Source organism: Balaenoptera physalus (assembly GCF_965194825.1).
Source record: "Balaenoptera physalus genome assembly, chromosome: 20".
Classification (NCBI taxonomy): domain Eukaryota; kingdom Metazoa; phylum Chordata; class Mammalia; order Artiodactyla; family Balaenopteridae; genus Balaenoptera; species Balaenoptera physalus.
Window position 1 is genome coordinate 351936 of NC_138901.1, and position 22360 is coordinate 374295.

Here is a 22360-nt window from a genome sequence, read left to right on the forward strand (position 1 = left end):
AATGGCAGGGAATCAGGGAAACTCAGGCCGGATGGCTGCAGTGACCGTGAACTTGCTCTGTCCTGGAATGTTGCCCACCCCCTCTGGCTCCAAGCTCACAGGTGCCTGCACTCCGGGGCTCGATTTCAGGGCCAATTCTCGCTGTTTCTGCAGCCCGAGCGGAAAACCACCTCCCTGATGGAGAGTCAGCTCTGCCCTCCCCACCACCTCCACCGGCAGCCGAGATCACAGCCCCCGAAGCCGTCACCCCTTCTCTTCCTTGGGCTCCTTAATGAACCCCGCTGGCCCCCCGCAGTGCACAACTGAGGAGACATTTCCTTCCCAAATGAGCTTTGATTGCTGATGTGCAGCTGCCATCATTTTATTTGGGAAAATCGCTGCTGGGGCCCTCCCAGCCCTCACGCCCTGCCCGGGGCACCGCCGGTGGGGTCTGAGGACAGCAGGAGCCTGAAGCTGGATTGGCGAGCGTGCAGCACACGCTGGGTTTGCCCCTCCCGGACCTCGGACCACCTCTCTCCATCCTGCTCTGGGCCCTGGGAGGCTGAGGCCAGGGGCCGGGTCATCGGGGTCCCCTGACTCCGGCTTTGGGAGGAGAGTGCAGGCGAGACGGTTACTCCCCCGGCTTCCTTCCTGCAGGTGAGGACGAGGATGAGGCGGCTGCACTCCGTCATAAAGGCCGCAGCCCCTGCCAGGCGGCCTGTCCTTGCAGCTCCCCTGGCGCAAGTGTCCACACCTGCCTCTCCCACCTGTTCAGGCCGAGGGCTGTACGGGGTCCTTCTGTTGCTAGCCGCGGTGTGTTCACCGCCCCTTGTAGGTTTCCCTCAGCCCCGCCCACACCTCTGTAATTAGTCCTTCACTGAATGCCCTTCCTTCATCCATCCGAGCGTCCCCTCTGCTTCCTGCTGGGACCCCAGGAAGCCACATCGTCTGACCTCTGGGCCAATGTGCCACGAGGCCCATCCAGAAAGAGATCCCAGCACTCTGGGGACCATGAAGGGGAAGGGCAGGGGAGCAAAGAGGCAGAGCCCGCGCCGATTAACCTCAGGCAAGTTCACGTGGGAAGTGGGGAGGGAATGGCGTGTTTCTCCAGGAGCTGCTTCCGCGCAGTCCCAAGGTGGCCAGGGAAGCAAAGCTGCCCTCAGAGCCTCAGGGACCATCTGACTGCCCTGGGGCGGCAAACAAGGGGAGGTCCCGCGTCAGGGCTGGCTTTCACAAGCAGCCGCCCCAGATGGCTGTGCAGGCCACGCACCATGCAACTCACAGAGTGTTATGCATACGCTAGTCTATGCAAATGACAGCCCTTGGGTTGTGCAGTGTGCAACCTGCACAACCATCTGTGGCGGCCCTATGGACTATCATTTGTTGGGTTCAGTGGTGGCCCGCAGAAAGCAGAAAGAGAGTACAGGCGTGAGGAAGGGGAGAAGGTGAGGGAGGAGGAATGGGAGGCAGATCTGGGTAAATTATTTCAGGTTCTGGGCCTGGCCAGAGCAGCCTGACGCTGCCCCAGGCTCCAGGGGAACCACACGCTGTTCTACTTCACTAGATGACTCAGAACCAAAATCCTTTCTCTTAGAAAAGAACGATCCATGAGCAGGTGCAGAGTGAACTCTGCTCCCTCTGAGGACACTGGTGTCGATTCTCCATAAATGAAGCTGGCCTGAGCCCCTGGGGGCGCTGCTGGGAGCAGCTCTGCGTGCGTCTTGGCTCATGCAAAAGGGGAAAATGACTTCAAAACGGTGCCGTTTTTTCCATTTCCAGGTTCCTCCCCAGGCTGAGGCTCCATCCTTTCTCCCAGGGAGGTGCCCACGGACGAGATCTGGATTTAGGGTGTGGGGCTGGGTTTGTCCTTTGAGTTCCGGATTCCAGTCTGGGGGCCAGCCCCGCTGCAGGACCCGGGCAGGGGCAGCTCATGGGCTCTACCAGTCTGTGCTGGAGACACTTAGGGCCACATACCCGAGGCCGATCCCGCCACCTTCCTCACTTTCTCCCACAGGCTGCCTGGCACCCAATGGCTGTTTCAGCGCGTGACTTAATCTGATTTTTCAAGACTAGAATGCTGGGTGGGGGTGGGGAGGGGTGGGCAGGTCCAGGGCTGGCCGGGCCGTGTGCTTGGGGTGTCACAGCCCCCAGGATGCCGGGCCCGGGCAAGCCTACGTCCTGACCTCTGGACCAGCCACAGCAATCAGTTCCTCTGAAGACAGCGGCCCTGGGGAGCAGGGATTCCCCACCCTCACTCCATCTTCCCCGGGCCGCAGCCGGGCGTGGTCCTATCAGCCAAGTAACTCCACCGGGACACCCAGCACATCGCGGCAACCGTGAACAACACTCCATCCTCTGGACTAACAATTCGGAATCAGAAAGGGAGGGAGGGGAGCACCTAGGGACCGGGCCCTCCACCCCCACGGGGCCCTTCGGCCTCCCCGCCTCCGGCTCCCGCTGCACCCACGGAGGAAGCGGGGGGTCGCCGGCACTCACGCAGGAGATACTCCGAGCTGTCGTGGTCGTAATCGTTGTCCTCCGGGAAGTGGTTGATGCGGAAGCAGCGCCCCTTATAGACCCCTGCAGGGAGCGAGGGAAAGAACAGCGTAAGTGTTCTGCGGGCTCCACGTCCTTGCGCCCCAGACTCGCCGGCCGGGTGTGCCTGGCTCTGGGCGTGGAGGGCGCAGAAGGGCCCCTCCGATGGGGCGTGGGGCGCAGAGGAGGAGCGCTCAGCGGGGGACGCGCCCCAGGCTGACCGCACCGTGACGGTCCGCGTCTGGACACCCGCGAGAGTGAGGGGCACCAGGACACGGGGACAAGAGGCCTCAAGCAGAACATCCTGGGCCAGCAGGACCCAAGGGGACTGCGGAGCCAAGGCTCGAAAAGTGACAAAGACCTTCCCAGTGGGATGGCGGAGGGGCCAGCCGGGCAGAGGCGGGGCTGTGAAGAGGCAGGGCTGGGGCCCGCCGTGTGTCTGGGGAGGGTGGGAAGTCCAGTGCGGCCAGAGGTGAGAAGGACCCGCGCAGGGAGAGGGGCCGTGGGCCAGGATGAGATCTGCCGCCCACCTCCCTGCGGCAGTGTCCGTCTGTCTGTCTGTCTCCCCTTCTCCCGCAAGCACACGGTTATGGTGAATCTCCCCTAAGTTACAGGCCGAATCTGCACACGGTGGGCAACGTGACTGTAATCCCCTCAGTCGGTGTGATAGAAGGAAGAGAAACTTCCGGAAAGGCCCAGACCCTCTCCTGCCCGGTTTCCCTCCCCGCTCAGAGAAGTAGCCTTCGCGGGACACCCTGAGTAGCTTAGTGACGGCAGGAGGACTGCCCAGTCCTCCCTTCTGGAATCTTCCGCCAGCTCTCCCAGCGCCTGCCCCCCTGCAGTGTGGGAGTGCCCGGGGCAGAAGCGGACACAGGTCGGGGGGCACAGGGTGCCGGGCTCTGTCCTGCCAGCCCACCCCTCACGCCCAGGCCGGCCCCCCGGCCCTACAAGGAGCTCGTGCTGACCCCCGCACGGGCCCGCCTGCTTTCAGCTGGAGGCCGTTCTCGTTCTGCAGCTGCTGCTGAGCGACTCGCTGACCCTCCCACGTCCCGGCCGCACCTCCTGGTCGGGTGCATGGTGCAGGGAGCAGGGCCCGCGCCAGGCCAGGCTCCGTCCCCGTCCTTCCCAGGGAGAAGGGCCTCGACGAGCTGGGGGCACCTGCAGTGCCTCCCGTTTATCAGTCAGCTGCCCCCCAGTCTCCCCTCAGCTGGGCCCATGAGCTGCTGACTTCAGAGAGCTCGGGGGCTGTTCTCCAGGCCACTGCTGGGCAGGCTGGGTTTGGTCAGGGACAGTGGGGGACAGTCTGAGGGTGTCAGAGGTGGCGCCTTGAGTGGGATACGCTTCCACAGTGTCGTCTGAGCCGGGTCAAGCGTGAGCGTTTTAGCTACCTGCCTCAGTCTCCTGCTCTGGAGAATGGGGACAACCACAGGCCCCCTCTAGGGATCTCGGGAGAGTCATGTGAGACGCTACTGAAAGGCACTTCAATGATTCTTGGCCGGCGCTGACGGCTCAGGGGAGATTTGCTGCTTTGGGACGCAGACGTCACCCACCCTTTGCTCCGTGGCTCTTACTCTGGTGGAGAGCCCTGAGTACCTGTGAGCCAGAGGAAGGAGCCCAGGGCAGGCTGGTGTCAGGATGGCCAGAGCGGGCCGCACCCCAGATTCAGGACGTTCGTGGAGATGCCGAGCGAGCGTCTTCCAGGCGTGGCTGGGCGAGGTGGCACCCTCTGCTCTTCTTCCCTCTCCCCCTGCACACTTTTGGGGCTACTTTACGGGTCTAAACAAAATCACCAAGTCCCCCGCGCTTGTGGGAACAGTCAAACATTAAGAGGCTGAAAAAGAAGTAAATAATCTCTCTTCAGAGTTGATCTCCAGGGTCGACAGTCGGCTGTGCGTCTTCCCACGTGTGCACGTGCGTGAGGCTCCCCCTGTTTTTTAAAAATTAATCTTTTTACTTGGAGATAATTGTAGATTCACACGCAGTTGTGAGAAACACTGCAGGGCGATCCCGTGTACCTTTCACCCAGTTTCCCGGATGAGAACATCCCAACCAGGATCCTGACATGCTACAGTCAGGAACCTTCTACCACCTGGAGGCTCCCTCGTGTTGCCCTTTTATAGCCACACCCACCTCCTCCCGGTCCCCAGCCTCTGACCCTGACCCGGGGCAACCACTAAGATGATCTCCATTTGCACAGTTTTGTCATTTCAAGAAGGTTCTATACATGGAATCTTACAGCATGTAACCTGTTGGGCCGGTCTCTTCCACTCAGCATAATTCTCTCGAGAGTCACCAAGTTGTGGTAAGTATCAATAGTTTGCTCCTTCTGACTGCTGAGCAATACTCCACAGCACGGATGTACTAGAGTTCATGACCTCTGGATTGTGTCCAGCGATTACACCTGTGGTTTCCAGCCATTTCCAATAACGCTGCTATGAACAGGTTTTGGGATGAACCTAACTCTTCATTTCTCCGGGCTAAATGCCCAGGAGAGTAATTGCTGGGTGACGTGACGGCTGCGTGTTTGTTATAAGGGACTGCCAAGCTGGTTTCCACAATGGTTATAGCCCTTATTTTGAAAAAGGAATAATACAATACACTTTACTCTGTAACCTACTTTTTTCATGTAATAATGTATACACACTTCTCTAGGTCAATACCTATAGATTTAAAAAACTTGTTTGTTTTTAATAAAAAGTAATAAGTTGATACTAATCCAAAAGTTGCTGGCAATCTTAGAAGGAAATAGCACAGGGACTAGGGAGGTAAAGCTTTCGCTCCACCACTGACCATGCTAAAACCATGCTTTGCCAGGAAACCACATATTTACATATTTGATGGGAAAACAAAGCAGGTTTTGAAACTAGCTTGCATGTAGACACGTTAGTTCCAAATGCCCTTCCAATGTATTTTGCGAACCTCCACTCTGCATTTAGGGTGCTATTTTCTATTTGATAGAAACTGTAAATAGGGATCACACTGCCCAACATATTAGCAGATTTTCTGACACATTCTTCTTAGTGGCTGCGTAACCGTGCGTAGTTATGGCTCATTGATCCAACTATACGATAGGAAGAGACATTTCCCTTTCTCGGGGCCGTGTGTACACACTGCGGATCCCACCGCAGGGGATTCTGCTCAGAGCGTGCTGACAGCCCGCTCTCCCGCGTCCCCCCCGCCCCTCCTCTGCTTTCCTAACTCCTCTCCATTCCTCCTTCCACACCAAGCTCTTGTGCACAGACTGAAGGAACGAGCATTGCCTTGAGTTAAACTGTGTCCCCCCTGCACCCCACCCCCCCCGGAAAACTCACGTTGGAGTCCTAACCCCTGGTCCCTGTGAATGGGACCTTATTTGGAAACAGGATCTTGAAGATGAAATCAAGTTAAGATGAGGTCACACTAACTTAGGGTGGCCCTAAATCCAATGACTGGTGTCCCTATAGGAAGAGGGAAACCTGGACCCAAGGGAAAAGGCCGTGTGAAGACAGAGGCAGAGGTTGGAGTGATGCGTCTACACGCCGGGGGATGGCAGGGATCGCAGGCAACCAGCCAAAGCTAGGAAGAGGCAAGGAAGGAACGTACCCAGAGTCTCAGAGAGGGCAGAGCCCTGCTGACACCCTGATTTCGGACTTCGGGCCTCCAGAACTGTTCGACAACTGTATTCTGTTGTTCCAAACCTCCTGGTTCGTGATGGTCTGTTCCAGCAGCCCCAGGACACTAACACAGGAGCACTGCTGGGTGAGAGGAAATGCAACACGCCTCGTTCACTCACTGGGGGCCAGCCTTGCAGGAAGGCAAGCAGACGTGCTGGCCCTGCCTGCTCCTCTGTCAGCGGCAGGGGCCCCCACGCGATGTTCAGGAAGCTGCGTGTACTGCATCTGCAGAAGCATCTTCCTGTTGCAACAAGACTCGTGCAGTCTCTCAGGCTCACGCTTCCAAAGCGCCTGGAGCAGGTTCCCCACCAGGGACCCTCCAGCTAGTGACAGGGACCTCGCCACCTCCCAAGGCCTTCTGTTTCCAAACAGCTTTAACTTCCAGTTCCTGAGAGGTTGTCCGCCTCCACAAGACCCTATCCACGGGTATTACTTATAATCCCTGGGAATAAAAGAACCATCCTCTATCGTGCGTCAACACTTCAAGCCACTGAAGAGAGGAATTGTATCCAACAGGATGAAGGACAAGCTAGTTTTCCAGCCATCCAGGGTTTGCGCAAAAAGGGAGGCCCGAGGTCGAGGACGAGAGGAGGCTGGCAAGCTGCCAGCAGTCGGGACCAGACGCGTCCCCCGGCCCCAGTCTAAAGAAGTGGGGTCTGAGGAGGAGGAGGGCGCCTCGAGCAGAGAACGTGGGTACCTCCCCTAAACGAGCGTCCTCTCTAGGTCCACTATCCCCATTTTCTTCAGCCGTTTCTTTACTGATGCTTCCAAGACCCTCGCCCAGCCCCGCCCGCTGCTCTGGGTCAGCCCCGGAGCGCAGCCCTGCCCCTCCTCTTCTCGGGACCCCGGCTTCTGTCCTCGGGACCCGCTCTTCCTGGACTCGGCCTCCCAGGATGTTTTCATGAGTGGCCTCACCTCCCCCAACCTGTTTAGTTGGACTAAAGTCCTTTAGTCTGAAGGACTTCACATCTATCCCTGTCAAATTGAATTTTGTGAGTGTTGGCCTCAAGGCATTTAATAGAGGAGAAAATTAATGGCTGATGTGAGAAGAGAGAACGCCATTTCCCATCCGTTTCACACGTGCTCTCTCGGTAATTGGGCCATTTGCTGCGTTATCTGCTAAGTGATGAGCAGGGGGGGCGGCTAATTTGGAGATCCCAGATGGACCACACAGCGGGAATGCCGCAGCACTCCCGGGGTCGTGGTCTGTGCTCCCGGGGACACGGGGGTCCTCTCCTTTCGCGGGACAGGGAACCACTGCGTGAAGAGACTTCTTGAGACACGTGGCCCCAGACGAGTTACTTCTTCATCTGTTAAAGCTCGGGAACTGGGCCCAAAGGAGTCCCTCCTGCTCTAAGATTCTAGGACTATTTTGTGTGCCGATGTTAACATATCCATTCATCTACATACATCATACTAGAGGTATTTCTCTAAGCCTAGGAAACATCTGGAAAGAAATATCCTAAAAGGTGTCCACTGTTTCATTTCTCGGTGAATTCAGATTTTCCTCTTTACATTTTCTCTGTATTTTCTAAATTTTCTACAGTGTCTGAAAATGAACCAATGAGGTTTATTGAAAGAAAGAAAAGAAACCGGATCTTTGACTCCAGGGAAAACGTGGGGCTGTGTCTGAAGTGACCGCAGGGCCGCCCAGATGTGGAGGCTGGTGAGTGGCGGGTGACCCGCTGGGGGGACGTGTGTGTGGGTGACGTTTGCCCCCGTGGGTGAATATCCCCATTGCTTGCCTCTGGGCGGTGACGGTCGTGCCCTGGGGTTACGCGCTGATAGACCGCGAGGGTGACCGACCCCCAGGACTCAGGCGGCGACGGGCACGTAGGACTTTCAGTGCTAAACCCAGGAAAGTCGCAGGCAAATCAGGACAAGTTGGTTACCCTGTGAGTCATTTCAGGGTGTGACATAAGCCTCCATAACAGGCTGCCTCAGAGGTCGGTCGCAGTTAGGGGAGCGCTGGAGAAAAGGATGTTGGACGGTGACTTGATAATAATGGTGATCTTCGTGTCATCCCTACGGCTGCTCGCAAAGCGTTCCCACAGGCACGGCGTCACCTGCTCTTCCCAAACACAGAAGCAGCGTTGGTGCTGGCTGAGCGCATGGGCGCCCCGGGCCCACCTCTCACTTCTCTGCCCACCTTTATCCCAGCCGCTCCTCAAAGCCGCGACCAGCTCCCCGTGGCGTCACCTGCCCGAACCTCGACTTAGCTGCTCCAGTTGCTTCTTGCTTTTTTGCCCGCGGCACTGGGTAGGTCGCCCGGGGGGAACTGCACACACACTCACTCGTTTGTGGAGCTGGAGGTTTGGGGGGCGAGGGCCCCCCAGCGCCGGGGTGACCTTGGAGCAGGAGGGCGGCAGCCGGCGGCTAGGCGTTCCCATCCTCCACCCATTCTACCTGCTTCTGGGGGCGCGTCCCAGCAGGACCAGACCAGTGATGGTCAGCTCAGGGCCGCCCCTCGCACCGCCTTTCCCTCTACCTGGGTTCCCTCTCCCACCCTCCCCCAGGCCCGCTCCCCAGGACGGCCACCCGGGACACCCCGCCTGCACACAGGCCCTGGCTTGGGCTCAGATAAAAGCTGGCGCATCAGCCCATCTCATCTTTGTAAAAACACACCTTTGAAGATGCAAGAAAGAGGCATAGAGGTGTCATAAGCCCTGCTTTCCCAAGTCCCGGGGCAGAGGCCCAGCTCGGAGAACTAGGCCCTACCTTAGGCCGCAGAGGAAAGACGTCTCTGCCTCGTTTTAGAGAAGAGGAGGCTCGGGGCGCCCATGGCACAGCAGCTGCTGTATCCAGCTCCTGACGTCTCACCACGCGTTCTTCCCAAGCGCCCGATGCCAACGCCCTTCCAGGAATCCTCGCGAGTGCGGGAAAGGGCTCTGATGCAGGGAAAGGGCTCTGATGCAGGGAAAGGGCTCTGATGCAGGGAAAGGGCTCTGATGCAGGGTGGGTCCTCCCCAGACACATCAGGGAGTGAAGCCAGCTAACAACCGCGAGTGCCGGGTTAGCTTTAAGACAACGGTTTCCTGACAGTGAAGCAGGAGGCAACTGGCGTCTCCAGACTCTGGAAGAGGCAGCTCCGGGCGGCAGGTCCGGGGAGGCCCGGTCGGCAAGGCCCCTTTGGGCTCCAGGACGGGTGAACGTGAGTCGAGTTGGCCCTCTGTATGGGTTTGCAGCTGTGCCGTTTCAGGGGGAGATCCGGTCGGACAGCAGGGGAGGGATGTGAGGCGGTTTCGGTCCTGGGCTCTCGGCCCCGAGTTGAGGCTGAGCTCCGAGCCGAGGTCTGGGCTCCGGTGGGAGGCCCGCACCCGGGAACAGGTGCTTCTGCAGTGTGGGCTGTGGGGAGTGCTCAGGCTCGCGACTTCAGAACATCCCTGGTCAACAGAGGAATGGGAAAGCCCAGACGAGGCCCGGCTGCCGGCGAAGGCCACCCAGACCGGAGAGGAGGTGAGGGAGAGAACCCCATGTGGACCAAACATTCCAGCAGCCTTGTTCGAATCATCTTATGTGTGGGAAAATAATCAAACTACATTACGTGTTCTAAATAGCTATCAATTTGGACTTTATAATAATTCGAGGTGGCCGTGTCCTAACTAGTCCAGATCAGGGAGGTCTCACTGGACCTGAGTCAGACTGTCCGTACCAGCCGCAGCCCTGGTCCAAGGGCCAGATGGACCAAGTCCCTGTCTCAGGTGGGCAGTGGGAGGAGCTCAGAGCCCGCCTGAGCCTCCGCTGCCCCCGTGTTTCCCCAAAGCTGCCCGGCCCCTGGCCCCAACCCCCCATGGGAAGGGCGGGAACAGCCCGGCAGGCCTGGAGGCCTGTATGTTTCCAGGAGGGTACAGGCCTTGCCAGAAAGGACCCGGGCTTTGTGGAGGAGGTGGGGGGCTGAGGGGTACAGGGCTGGGCTGATGGGTGAGGAGGGGCGGGGACAGTGTTATCCTCAGGATAAGAATAACATCAAAGGTTCACTTAGCACCTGCATGGCCAGGCACTATTTAAGCACCTGACATCTGTTAAGTCACTTCGTCTTCATACTAACCCTGGGACGCAGAGATGATTACTGACACCATTTGCTACCAAGCGCCCTAGCCGGGATTCAAACCGGGGCCGCCCAGCTCCAGAGGCCGGGCCCTAACCCTCCCTCCCACACTCAGGAGGCAGAAGGGCATGGCGTGGCCTCAGGGCTACGGGTAGTTCTGATTGGCTGCAGCGTGACAGGGAAACATGGGTCCTTGACACTCTTTATTGGTGGGAAACCTGTTCTTCCAGAGTCTTGGGCCGATGGCACTGGCTCAGGTTCGAGGCTGGGTGAACCTTGCACTGGAAGTGGAGGTTTTCAAGAGTGGGCCCCCTCCAGTCAGGACAGAGAGGTCAGGGAGAGGTGGAGGAGGGCGCGAGGGCAGAGCTTGGCTACGGTGGCAGCTTAGGGTTTTCCAGAGGTGCTGATGTGTATAGAGGGGCGCTACCGGGGTCCGTATATGCGAAAGGGCAGAAGTGGACAGGCAGGCCGGCCTCGTGTTCTGGAGCCCCGGGTGGCCTGGCCTGGGGGGAGAGCGGCCGTGGGGGTGCAGTGGAGGTCCCACAGGGAGACTGAGGAGATGGGGCCTAACCGCACAGCCGCCAGGAGGGCGACGGGGTTGGAAGGCTTGAGGGGCAGCCTCTCCTGAAGGGAGCTGCCTGGGTGAGGGCGGCAGGCAGGTGCGAACGGAAAGGGCAGCCCAGGACGACGGCGAGCGGTGCGCCTGTTTGGGGGAGACCCTGGCTCCTGGTCTTAGACGTGTCTGCAGATGAGGGACCGGAGCCCAGGGTGGAGGTGACCTCGACCATTCCAGCACAGGGAGGCAGGGGGCTGCCGTTACAAAGCACCACACACGCATTCACGGTCTCGCGGTTCTGGAGGCCAGAAGTCCTAGAAGACGGTGCGGGCAGAGGTGGTCCCTCCCGGGGCTCGGGAGCATGCCCCGCACCGCTCCCCGTCCCCAGCGCCTAGTGGCTTGCTGTCCACCACTGGCATCCTGGGCTTGCAGAAGCATCACCTCGATCTCTGCCTTCACCTTCACACAGTGTTCTCCCTGTACGCCTGTGTCTCCAAATTCCCCCTTTTCACAAGGACACCGCTCATATATGACCAGGGCCCATGCTCATGACCTCATTTTAACTTGATTAGCCTCTATAAAGACCCTATTTCCAAACACGGTCACACCCTGAGGTACTGGGGTTAGGACTGCCACATACGAATTTGGAGGGACGCAACTCAGCCCGTGACACCGGGTTAGGGGCAGACGCGACGGGCCAGGCGTCCGTGCTCCCGGCTGCCGCCGCAAAGCCAGGCTCCAGGCCTCCCCGGCCCCGCCCCATCTCCAGCTCCCTGTAATTCCCCCTCTGAACGCCCCCTCATCATCGCTCCGCTTCCATGCTTATCTCCAAAGAACCTCCTAATAACTGTGATTTCCCAGCTGGCACACGCTGGTGTTCTCCTGAGGGCTGGCCTCTGTCCAGCTGTAAGGCGGCAGGCTGTGGGAAGCCTCTCCCGCGGGCTCCTGCAGAGAACCGCCAGGCTTGGAGTGGCAGTGAGGGCTGGGCTGGACTTTCCTGGGGGAGCCTTAGCTCCCTGGCTTGTAAGTGACCCTGTGAGACCCTGTTAAGCATTACAACCTTATGCATTATGAAGTTCCTCCATCCAACTTACATTTTTGAGCACCTGCTACGTGCTAGATGCTGGGGACTCAGATGTGGCAGAGTATCTGCTCAGTCCTTCTTCCTGGGCTCAGGGCTACACTGGATCTCTCAGCTTCCTTTGCAGGTAGATGGGCCATGGGACCCAGCTGGCCAATGGGCAGTGGGCGGAAGTGATAGGCATCCTTCCTGGAGAGGTGGGTGCACCTCTCCCTCTGCACGGCCTCCCCCGCCAGCCCGGGGGGTGGTGGAGACACAAGACGGGCACAGCCTGGGTCCCTGAATCCTTTGTGGAGGAGAGCCATCCCCAAAGAGGACGACCCACCTTGCATCAAGGGCAGTAAGTCCACTTCGATTTCGTCTCAGACAGTCTACGTTTTGGCGTGTTTCTGTTTCATCGATAATCAAGAAGAAGAGACAAGACAGGCGTGGTCTCTGCCGTCCTGGAGCTTTCCAGGTACACAGTGATCCAGTGATGCCTGAGGACGGGGTCTGAAGGCGGAGGCCAGAGTTCCAGAGAGCACGCCATCCGCGGCTGCAGAGGAGCGGTCAGGGGAGCTTCTCCTCGTCGGGAAGGTGGGAAATGTCCTTACCACCTTTCAGAGCGGAAGCGGGGCCTAACCCTAGCCCTAGCCCTTGCTGGTCAGAGCACTTTGAGAAGATCGATTGTGATGATGTGGAGGGTAAGTCTATAGTTTGAAACTTCTCGTTTCTCGGAGCTGCCTTCAGACCAGACTGTGGAGTTTGAGGAGGAGCCCCTGTGTCCCCTCCGCGGCCAGGTGCTTGGGCTTCACAGCCTGCGCGGTTGCTCTGAGCCCCAGCGCCCAGGACAGGTTTCCCTGGCGCTCTTTTCTCCTTTCTAAAATGAGCTCATAGGTCACTGAAGGGCCTTGCTGTCCCTCTAGGATCTGTTTGGGGTCTTTTTTTTGATGTAGATGTCGTTTATCCATTCAACCCTTTGCCCACTCTTTCCTTTAATTCAGTAGCCATCTACCGATGCCAGGCCCTGCGGGGGCCCAGAGGCGCGGGTCCGGCCGGCAAGAACGCATCGCCTGGTTGGGGAGGTGAAGTGCCCACATCACCTCAGAACAGGGAGCTAGTGACACGTGCTACGGGGGAAGCCGCAGGTTCAGGGGGCTTCAGGAATGAGGGCTGGTGCTGGACGGGTGTCTGGGCAGCTCGGGGGACGGGCTGCGTTCACACAGAGCTGAGGAGTGAGCGTGGCAGCTGGGGGTGGCAGCGAGGGGGGAGCCCAGAGGCATGTTTGGGGAGTGAGCTTCCGGAAGAGAGCGTGGGCGCAGGGTAGGTGGGTTGAGGGAGGAGGGACGCATTTAGACTTTGGCTCAGAGCCGGCAGCTTCCTGCAGCTGCCAGACAGACTGTGGCAGCCTCAGGGCCCGCGCGGGCAGGAGCGTGGGCCGGGGGGGGGGTGGGGACCTCGGGGCAGCCCGCCTCACCCCTCGCTCACCGTCAGTCATGAGGAGAGAACGTCTCAACTTGCATCGTGTCAGACCCAGCAAGGGAGAATGGATTCCGCAGACACCTGGACCCACCCTCAGCTCCGGGCTGTAAGCAGGTGGCAGACAGGGGCTCCCACTCCGAGATCCTTCCTAACTTCCCCAACAGTCTAGGGGAGCCACCAGGTCCAAAGGGCGTTTCCCCCAACGGGACGGTCGGAGTGGGGCTAGTGGAGGATTTGGGAAAGAAGACACCCTTGTCATCGGCAACAGGAGAAAGATGGCACCCGTTTCAACGGGGCTGGACTCTGGTTCAGTGTCCACCAGGGGACTGGGGTCTGTGGTGCAAGCTCCTGCCCCCAGGCGGTGGGATTCACAGAGAGACGATTTCTGTCCCCAAATTCTGTCTCTGTAAACCTGGAACCTAGAGATCACAGTCTGGTAAATGGAGGCATCTCTCGAGGTCCTAGACTCTAAGGATCTTGTGCTGAGACAGGTGGGCTGGGGCAGGAGATGGGGAGAGAAGGGCGGGCCATTGCCGGTGCTCAGCCCATCCTGAGGCTCTGATGGCCCCCTGGGGTATGCCCGTGGAGCCCCTTGCGCTGGGAATGGGTCTCTCACAGAGTGCCCCCCGCACTTCCCAGCGGCTGCATCGCATGGCCCTGCCCCAGCCAGGGATCCTGGGCACGCATCCAGCCCGAGCTGGACCAATCAGATGTACTCTCAGGAGTTTGGAGTTTGGATCAGAAGCAGAGGAGACCCAAGGGCAGAGAGACTTTGGGGGTGCTCATGAATGGGGAGTTCTTGGTGGTCCACGAGGCCAGCTACGGAAGATTCTCCCCTTTTTCAGTCTTGGCTGTTAATCTCGTTTAATCCCTTGGGACCCTCCACACACTCCCAGTAAAGTCTTCCTTTGGGATTAAGTCAGAAGAAGTTGGTTTTTTGCCTGCAGGAGAGCTTGACCCACAACGAGCCGCACCTTCATCAGAGATTCCAACCCAGTTCTCGCGGGCCCAGGTCATACTTCATTCCTCAGGGCAGGTCTGTGATGCTTTTACGAGACGTGAAAATGACTGCAGGTTTCTGGGCGACCACGGAACCCCGGGGAGAGAGGGTACAGGATACCGGGGGACGGCAATGCCGAGCGTCAGCCCCCAGGTTCCCACGTGGAAGCACGTGGCCTGTGAATTTCAGCCTCTTGAGATCACCGTCACCTGGGAAAACGCTCGCTGGGCTGGTCGGTTGGTCGTTTCCTTTCTCCTCGTCTATAAAGTGGGATTCCCACAGACCTGGCGCCGTTGCCTTGAGGAATAAGGGGAGAGTGTGTGACCAGCACAGACAATGTTCCCATTCGTGGTGGCTTCTCCTCCATCTCCATAAAACAGAGCCTTCCGGGCTTCCCTGGTGGTGCAGTGGTTGAGAATCTGCCTGCCAATGCAGGGGACACGGGTTCGAGCCCTGGTCTGGGAAGATCCCACATGCCGCGGAGCGACTGGGCCCGTGAGCCACAACTACTGAGCCTGCGCATCTGGAGCCTGTGCTCCGCAGCGGGAGAGGCCGCGATAGTGAGAGGCCCGCGCACCGCGATGAAGAGTGGCCCCCGTTTGCCACAACTAGAGAAAGCCCTCGCACAGAAACGAAAATCCAACACAGCCAAAAATAAATAAATAAATAAATAAAATTAAAAAAAAAAAAAAAGAGCCTTCCTACCTGCTGGTGGCCCACGAACCAAGCCCTGGACCCAAGTCTCCCCCCATATACGTGCTGCTGTTTCAAGGAACGCCTGCTGTGAGGACCCCAGAGCCCCACCTCACAGCCCAGCTCCCTGGCGCTTGGCTGCAGGCGGGACCCCGGCCTCCCTCTCTCATCATCTGTGTCCCGTGTCTCACTCTCCAGCCTCACACCTCCTTCAACCCTTCGCTCCGGGGCTGCCAGGATTTTCCAGGCTTCCTGCCGAGATTCATAATTGAACGGAGCCGGGGAGATTTCCCTGAGAGCTCGTTCTCTCTCCTAACACAGGGAAGTGGGTGTGCGCTTATTGTCTCTGTGATTTTTCTGCTTGAATCTGCTTGATAACTACTGCTTGGATGAAATCTCAATACCAAGGTTCAGGGTTTTTTCTTCTTGTTTCTTCCCTTTAATGAGCAAATATGAAGCTCCAAGGGGCAAAGCAGCTCGCTGCAGATTGCAGGCTTTTCTGCTGGTTTGGCTCTGTGGATCTCTGGAAAGTTATGTTCCAATAACCTGAGAGTTTTAACTGAAGGGCTTGGGTGAGGGAAGGAGGATCATAGTGTGGAATTACAAACTTCTAGAAGGAACCCTTGGGACCATCTACTTCATCTTGTTCACTTTACACATAAAGAACCTGATGCCTGGAGAGACGAAGGGCCATTTCTATGGCGACAGGCTGGCTGGTGCCAGAGTCAAGCCTAGAACCCTGGTCTCTGGACTCCAAGTTCAATGCTGTTTGGCCCATTGTCCTCACTGCCTGCTCTGGTGCAAGGGTTCACAACCAGGGAAGACTTTGCCTTTCAGGAGGAGACAATGTCTGGAGACAGTTTTGATTGTCAGAACTTGGCGGGGAGAGAGGAGTGGTGCTATTGGCAGCTAGTGGGCGGAGGCCAGGGATGCTGGTAAACACCCCACCGTGCACACAGGACGGCCACCCCCAGCCCACAGGGAACGATGCCGCCCAAAACGTCAGCAGTGCTGTGGTTCATGACGTGCAAGTGGCCTGCACAGAGCTGAGCCCTCCCTTCCCAGGCCCACGGCAGACTTTGCGAATCCATAACAGCAGTCTTCTCCTTAATCACGGTCTAAAGGCTTCTCAATGCGGTGCTCCCTGCAGGGGCTACGCGTCGAGATGATACCTTTCGAGCATCCCAGCGCTAGAGACCGCGGAGATGGCAGGTTCTGAAGTCGTTCTGCTGGGTCGAGTCCTGGCTCTGACGTCACCTTCTAGCTGTGTCATCTTGGGTCCTAACTAATCTCTCTGTGCCTCATTTTCCCCATCTGTGAAATGGGGATCATCCACGGGAAAAACTTCAGAGGGCTGTTTGGCGGATTAAACAAGTTCATGCAGTCTGTAAATGTCACCGTGCCTGGAACAACATGTAAGCTGTTATTATGATAATCAGCCCTGCTCTAGTGACAAAGAGGCAGCTGGTCCTATCACAGGGGAGCAGGCCAGTTCTGTACCCTGTAGGACTGACATGGACTCTTCCTTGTCCTCATATGCCCGTGACGTTGCAGCTCAGAATGTGCAAAGCCCCCCAACCCTTAGAAGGCCCAGCAAGATGACTGCTGCCCCCTAGGCCCATGGCCAATGGACTGACAGACAAGGGCTGGCTCCCCCTGGGCACCGACTCCCTGCAAAGCCCTGTGCTAAACTCTTTCCATTTTCTCATTTACACCTCAAAATAACCTATGAAATAGGAGCTGCTAGGAACCTATTTTACACACAAGGAAGCCGAGGCTCTGAGACGGCAGGTAACTTCCCCAAGGTAGCAGAGCCCCAAGCAGCTGAGCCGGATTCTCACCTGCCCCGGGCTGACTCCGGAACCGGGGCCCCAGCGCCAGTGTCCTGAAGGCACACACCTGCCCACCGACCACCAGCATTTTCTGACAGTCTGGGCGGGGCTGGGGGCTGCAGGGGCTGTATATCCGCTTCCTGAGTCTCCCCAGGTTGGGAAGAGCTCCTCCTGGGCAGCCAGAGACTGGGTTCAAACCCAGTTTTCAAGACCGGCACCTGCAGTCCAGAGTGCCAGGTTCAAATCCTCCCTCACCTGGTGGAACCGGGGCTGCCAGGGCACTCGGTCAGGAGACACCAAGTCGTGGGCTGAGACCGGACTCGGAGCACCTGGGCTGATGAGCCGCACCCCACGCCCCATCCATTGTCGCCCACCCCCAGAGCGCCCAGCGTCCGGCCTGTGCCCCGCCCACTGTCGGCGACTTTCCGGGGAAGGCGTCACGATTCTGGACCCTGTTCCTTCCGTTCTCTTTGGAGCCAGAGAGAGCGTGTCCATCCCGTTCCCGCCCCCCACGAGGACCCCCGATGCTGGCAGAGCAGCTGTGGACGCCCAGCCCCCCTCAATTCAAGTCTGCACCCACACTCTGGGGCCTGCATGTGCCAGGCCCCCGGCGGCGCTGGGCTACGGCGGGGCGTCGGCCAGAATCTCTGACTTGGCACCAGCGTGCTGGGGAGCCTGTAACGGGGTCAGGAAAGCTGCCCAAGGAGCTGGCACTCGAGCTGAGCCCTGAAGGATGACCGCGAAGGCAGCGCGGATGCTCCAGGCAGAGGGAACGGCACTGCCAAGGCCCAGAGGCGAGAGGTCAGGAGGTCGGGGTGCGTCTGGGGAGGTGAGAGGAGGCCAAGCAGTGTCTGGAGGCGGAGGCCGGGGAGGAGATGGGAAGTGGCGGGTCCTCGGGGTCAGAGGGAGCCTTGGAGAGTGTCAGACCAGCCATCAGGTGGGATCCTCAGAAGGTCTGTCCCTCCCCAGGGAGGGGGACAGGGCGGCAGCTGGAATCCAGGCTCTGGGACAAAGTCTCACCCAAGGTCACCCGCTGGTCTGGGGCAGAGAGGGGGGATGCCCTGCCCATCTTCAGAGTCACCCCCCCACCCTGCCCCCCGGTGAAAGCAGCCTTGGCCCCCTCGCAGTGGCCTTCCCAGGCTGCTGTGCCCTCTTCCTCCTGGCTGTGCCCAGACTCAGGGCCTGGAGGACTTGGCCACCAGCCCTCACTTGTCCTGTGCCCCTCCCAGGGGGTCCCAGAGGCCACACCCGCACCCTCTCTCTGCTGCTGGCTCGGGTTCCAGGGCAGGTGCCCTGCCCCGGCCCCAGGCCCTTTCATTCCCAGGCACAGCTTACCTTCCCTCCCATTCCTCCAGGAGGCTTGGAGCTGAGGCCTGGGGCTTTTGCTTGCATGAAAGCAAACAAACTGCAAAAGCCAGCTTCCCTCCCTCCAGGGCCCAGCAGGGCTGGCTGGGGCATTGGTGGGCCGGGACACAGCAGGTCCAGGCTGGTTGGGAGCGAGAGGATGACAGAGAAACGCCCAGAAACAGAGCAGAACAATTGTGTGAGTCAAGCAGTCCATTTACGGGGAGGATACAAGTTAACGGGAAGCCTTAGCGCAGCTCCTCAGCATTAAGCAAGAGAAATGCTGTCGAGAGACACAAAGAAAAGGCGAAGAGGCTGGGAATGCAGCGGGATTCTGCTCAGAGGGAGCCCGGGGTCAGGGTGGGGAGGAGTCCCAGCCATCACCTCATTAGGAAGCAGTCAGTGTTTGGACATAACTCAATTATATGTCATCTCCGGGGGCTTCTCAATCTATTACTCACCACTCCGTCCCAGGCCCACTGGAAGTCGGGGGCGGAGTCGGCCCTCTCCTTCCATCATCTACAGAAAGCCCTGCTCCCCAGAGGGCGCCCTGTCAGACAGCCTGAACCTGGAGCCTCCCCCAGCCTAACAGTTTGCAGGTGCTCTGGTTTCTTACCAGACGCACAAGGGACACGGGACAAAAGTCTGCAGAGGGGACCCTCGGGGGTCAAGCGGCTGCTCCCATGCTAACTACCCCCGTTACTAGGACAACTACCACCATCCCCAGCAGCTTGGTCCTCATCACAACCCTCTCCTGTGCCGGCTGCAATTATCATCGACTCCATTTTACAGATGAAAAAACTGAGGCCCCAAGAGGTTAAGTGACTTGCCCAGGGCTGCCCAGAGCTGGCATTAGGACGCAGGCAGCCACCCCTCAAAGCCTGAAACCACTCAGCCCTACCGCCATCCACACACACTCTATATCAGGGGTCCCCAACACCCCAGTACCAGTCTGTGGCCTGTTAGGAACCGGGCCGCACAGCAGGAGGTGAGCGGCGAGCGAGCGAAGCTTCATCTGCATTTGCAGCCGCTCCGCATCGCTCGCATTACCATCGCTCGCATTACCGCCTGAGCTCGTCTCCTGTCAGATCAGTGGCGGCATTAGATTCTCATAGGAGTGCGAACCCTACTGTGAACTGCGCATGCGAGGGATCTAGGCTGCGCACTCCTTGTGAGAATCTGATGCCTGATGATCAGAGGCGGAGCTGAGGCGGTGACGCTAGCGCTGGGGAGCGGCTGCAAATACAGATTATCAATAGCTGAGAGGTTTGACTGCACAGAGACGGTAATAAATCAATCGCTTGCAGACTCATATCAAAACCATCCCCTTCCACCGTCCCTGGAAAAACTGTCTTCCACGAAACTGGTCCCTGGTGCCAAAAAGGCTGGGGACCGCTGTGCTAGGTAATACTTACGCACGGGCACCCGCTGGCCCGGCAGGGGCCGAGGGAGGCCCAGCCGTATGGTGGAATGTCCCGCCAGCCCCGGGCCATCTCAGGAGGGCTGCCTCTCACTGGCTTCCGTTTCAGGCAGGCACCAAGTGGACCGAGGTGATGGGTGTGTCTCTTGGGAATGTGTGCAGGAGGGTTCTGGGGGAAGCAAAGCCCCAGAGGGAGAAGGACGCACACGAAAGGGACCTGGAGACTTGGAGCAGGAGGCACGGAGGGGACTGGGCAGGTCCCCAGGCCGGGCCCCAGGTGAGCCCAACCCCACGCTGCTGCTGGCAAGGAGCTGCCTGCCTGGGGGGACACTCAGGAGGCACAGACCGGAACGACCAGAACCGATCGGGGCTCAGGAAAGCACACGTGAACATGCCTCTGAGACCTGACCCTGGGACGCCCAACGCAGGGGCCTCCGGATGGACGCGCCCCCCGCCCCCCGGGACACTCTGTCCAGAGGAGCCCTCGAGTGCCCTGGACCCTGACCAGTCAAGCGAGGGGCTCGACACCCCTGACCCTGGCAGCTCCTCCCGGGTGTGGCTCCCTTCCTGGCTTCCGTGGCCCTTCTCTGCCGCGCTCTCTCGACTTCTTCCAGATGGTCCTTCTCGGGCCCTTTCTCGGGCTCCTCCCTTGGTGGGGGCGGCGGTCGGAGTTTCTCTGCTGCCCTCACTTCCCCTGCTCACAGCCCCCAGGTGACCTTCCACCGCCCTGGGGGCTCCGGTCCCCCATCCATCCACAGCTTCTCTGACTTCAGACCCAGCCTGCAGCAGCAGGTGGACACTGCCACCCAGATGTCCAACAGGGACCAGACCATCGCCCTGCCCTGGGCGACCCTCGTCCTCCTCCCTGTCTTCCTGCCCCCGGCCGCTGGGGGGCGCTCTCCTTCCTGCCTGCGTTTCATCCACCAGCCAGCGTTGCAGCAGTTTCACCTCCTGAAGATGCATCTGACCCCTCCCCGCCTGCACCCCCATGACCTCGCCGGGGCTGGGCTTGCACGGCCTTCCCCTAACGGGCACCCTTGTACAGCCTCCCTCGAAACTTCCTGCCGCGGGGACTCTGACCACAGCGCCGTCGGCGACTTTCGGGGCCCCCGGGATGGAGTTCGGGCACGGCGGCCACCTCGGGCTGCTCCCTCTGGACCCTGCGTCCCCTGCTGGCCGCACCCTCCAGCGACCGCACAGGGGTCCTCGCTCCCGTCACGCTCTGCCGAGCCACGCTCCGCTTCCGGCTCTCCCTGGCCTGGAGTTTCCCCCGCCCCTTCCGCCTTGTACACGCCCCAGGTCATCAGGGCCAGCGCCGCCCCTTCCCAGAAGCCCTCCTGGACCTGCTTCCCTTCCCTTTTGAGCGGCCATAATGCTCCGCGCACTCCCCCATCACTGCTGCGTTCTGCACTGTATTGAAATGGTGTCTCCCCCGAGCCAGAAGGTCAACAGGTCTGAGACTCACCTGTCCTTGGACCTCCAGCTCCTGTTCCCAGGTGCCTGATTCATGTCGGCGAAACTGCACTGAACTTCTGCCGCCCAAGGGGGCCTCCATGGGGCCGGGGACGTCGGGGAGCACTGCTGTCTCCGGACCCCTGGCTCCAGGCCCACGTGGGAGGGTGGAGAGAGCACCGACGCTGCACTGCCCTGTCTTCCCCTCCAGCGAGGCCCCCAGAATGCCCCACAGCAAGTCCTGAGAAGCCGTGGGAGGACGTGTGCAGTGCCTGCTCATGAGACGCCAGTCAAAGCGCTGCTGTCATGGACCCTCCTGGGCCAAGACTTCACTGCAGGAAGCGCGACCGAGGGTAACACGGTGAATGTGACTGTGCTAGAGGAGGATCCCCGGGAGATCCGCCCTCTGAGAACCGCCGTTGTGACCCAGCGTGACCGGCTGTCACACAAGCTCCATTTTAATCCACTCCGAAACCAAAGGTTGAAGTGAGAGCCGCAGGGAAAAGGAAAAACTCCGAGGTCTGTCTGGATCCCATTTTCAACACAACACACACTGTCCTAAATCCTAGAGTCTTGATGTTTCAGAAGAAACGCTGGCCCCCACGGAGAGGCGCGGACTCACAAATCCCGACCCTGGCAGGTCTGGAAGGGTCTGGTCCTCCCACCTTGCCCTCCCCATGCCTCCCCTTTCTCAGCCGGCACCGTGAGAAGCCGCCCCGGGATGGCAGGGCGCGGGTCACTCAGTGAGCCGTTTCCCCCCACATTGAGACCCAGATCCAGAAACAGGAACGGCAGGCACATCCCTCGGCGCCTGGCAGGACCGCTCCCGTCTGTGGACAGAAGCCCGCGACACCCACTTCCAGGCTTCAAGTAACGGCCGGAAAATGAAGCTCGTTCAGGTGCCTCGACCCAGGGCAGCACAGCCGTGGAGGCCTGAATATTTTAGATCTAATGCCTCTGAGTTATGGCCTTTATACCTTTAGATACCAGAATAAACTTGATTTGAAATCGCCCTCAGGGGAAATTCGCTAAAGAGAAATAAAGATGTCAGATGGAGTCTAAGGTACTTTGCAAAGTCGCTCTCACCACCGGTGCTCATGAGGCCATGAATCTCTGGATAATCTGGGTGGGGTGGGGGGAGACTATTCCTGCCCTCCTCGTATCGATGCCCTGACTCCCCCATTCCTCACCACCTCCCCCCTGTACTGGAAATATCACTTCTTCACTCACCCTCTGCCCCCTGTCGGCCTCTGAGAAGGAAGGGAAGCCGAGAGCTGGGCGTGCGGCCCCGGCCACGCTGCTGTTC

At 59.1% G+C, this 22360-nt stretch overlaps 1 protein-coding gene across 1 annotated transcript in view; it reads right to left on the reverse strand.

Annotated features, from left to right (window-relative positions):
- Positions 1 to 22360, reverse strand: part of CACNG4 (calcium voltage-gated channel auxiliary subunit gamma 4) — a 57416-nt gene that overhangs the window by 9229 nt on the left and 25827 nt on the right. Inside the window, exon 2 of the mRNA XM_082441967.1 lies at positions 2476 to 2559. Coding sequence (XP_082298093.1) covers positions 2476 to 2559 — 84 coding nt within the window. The remainder of the gene's footprint in view (positions 1 to 2475; positions 2560 to 22360) is intronic.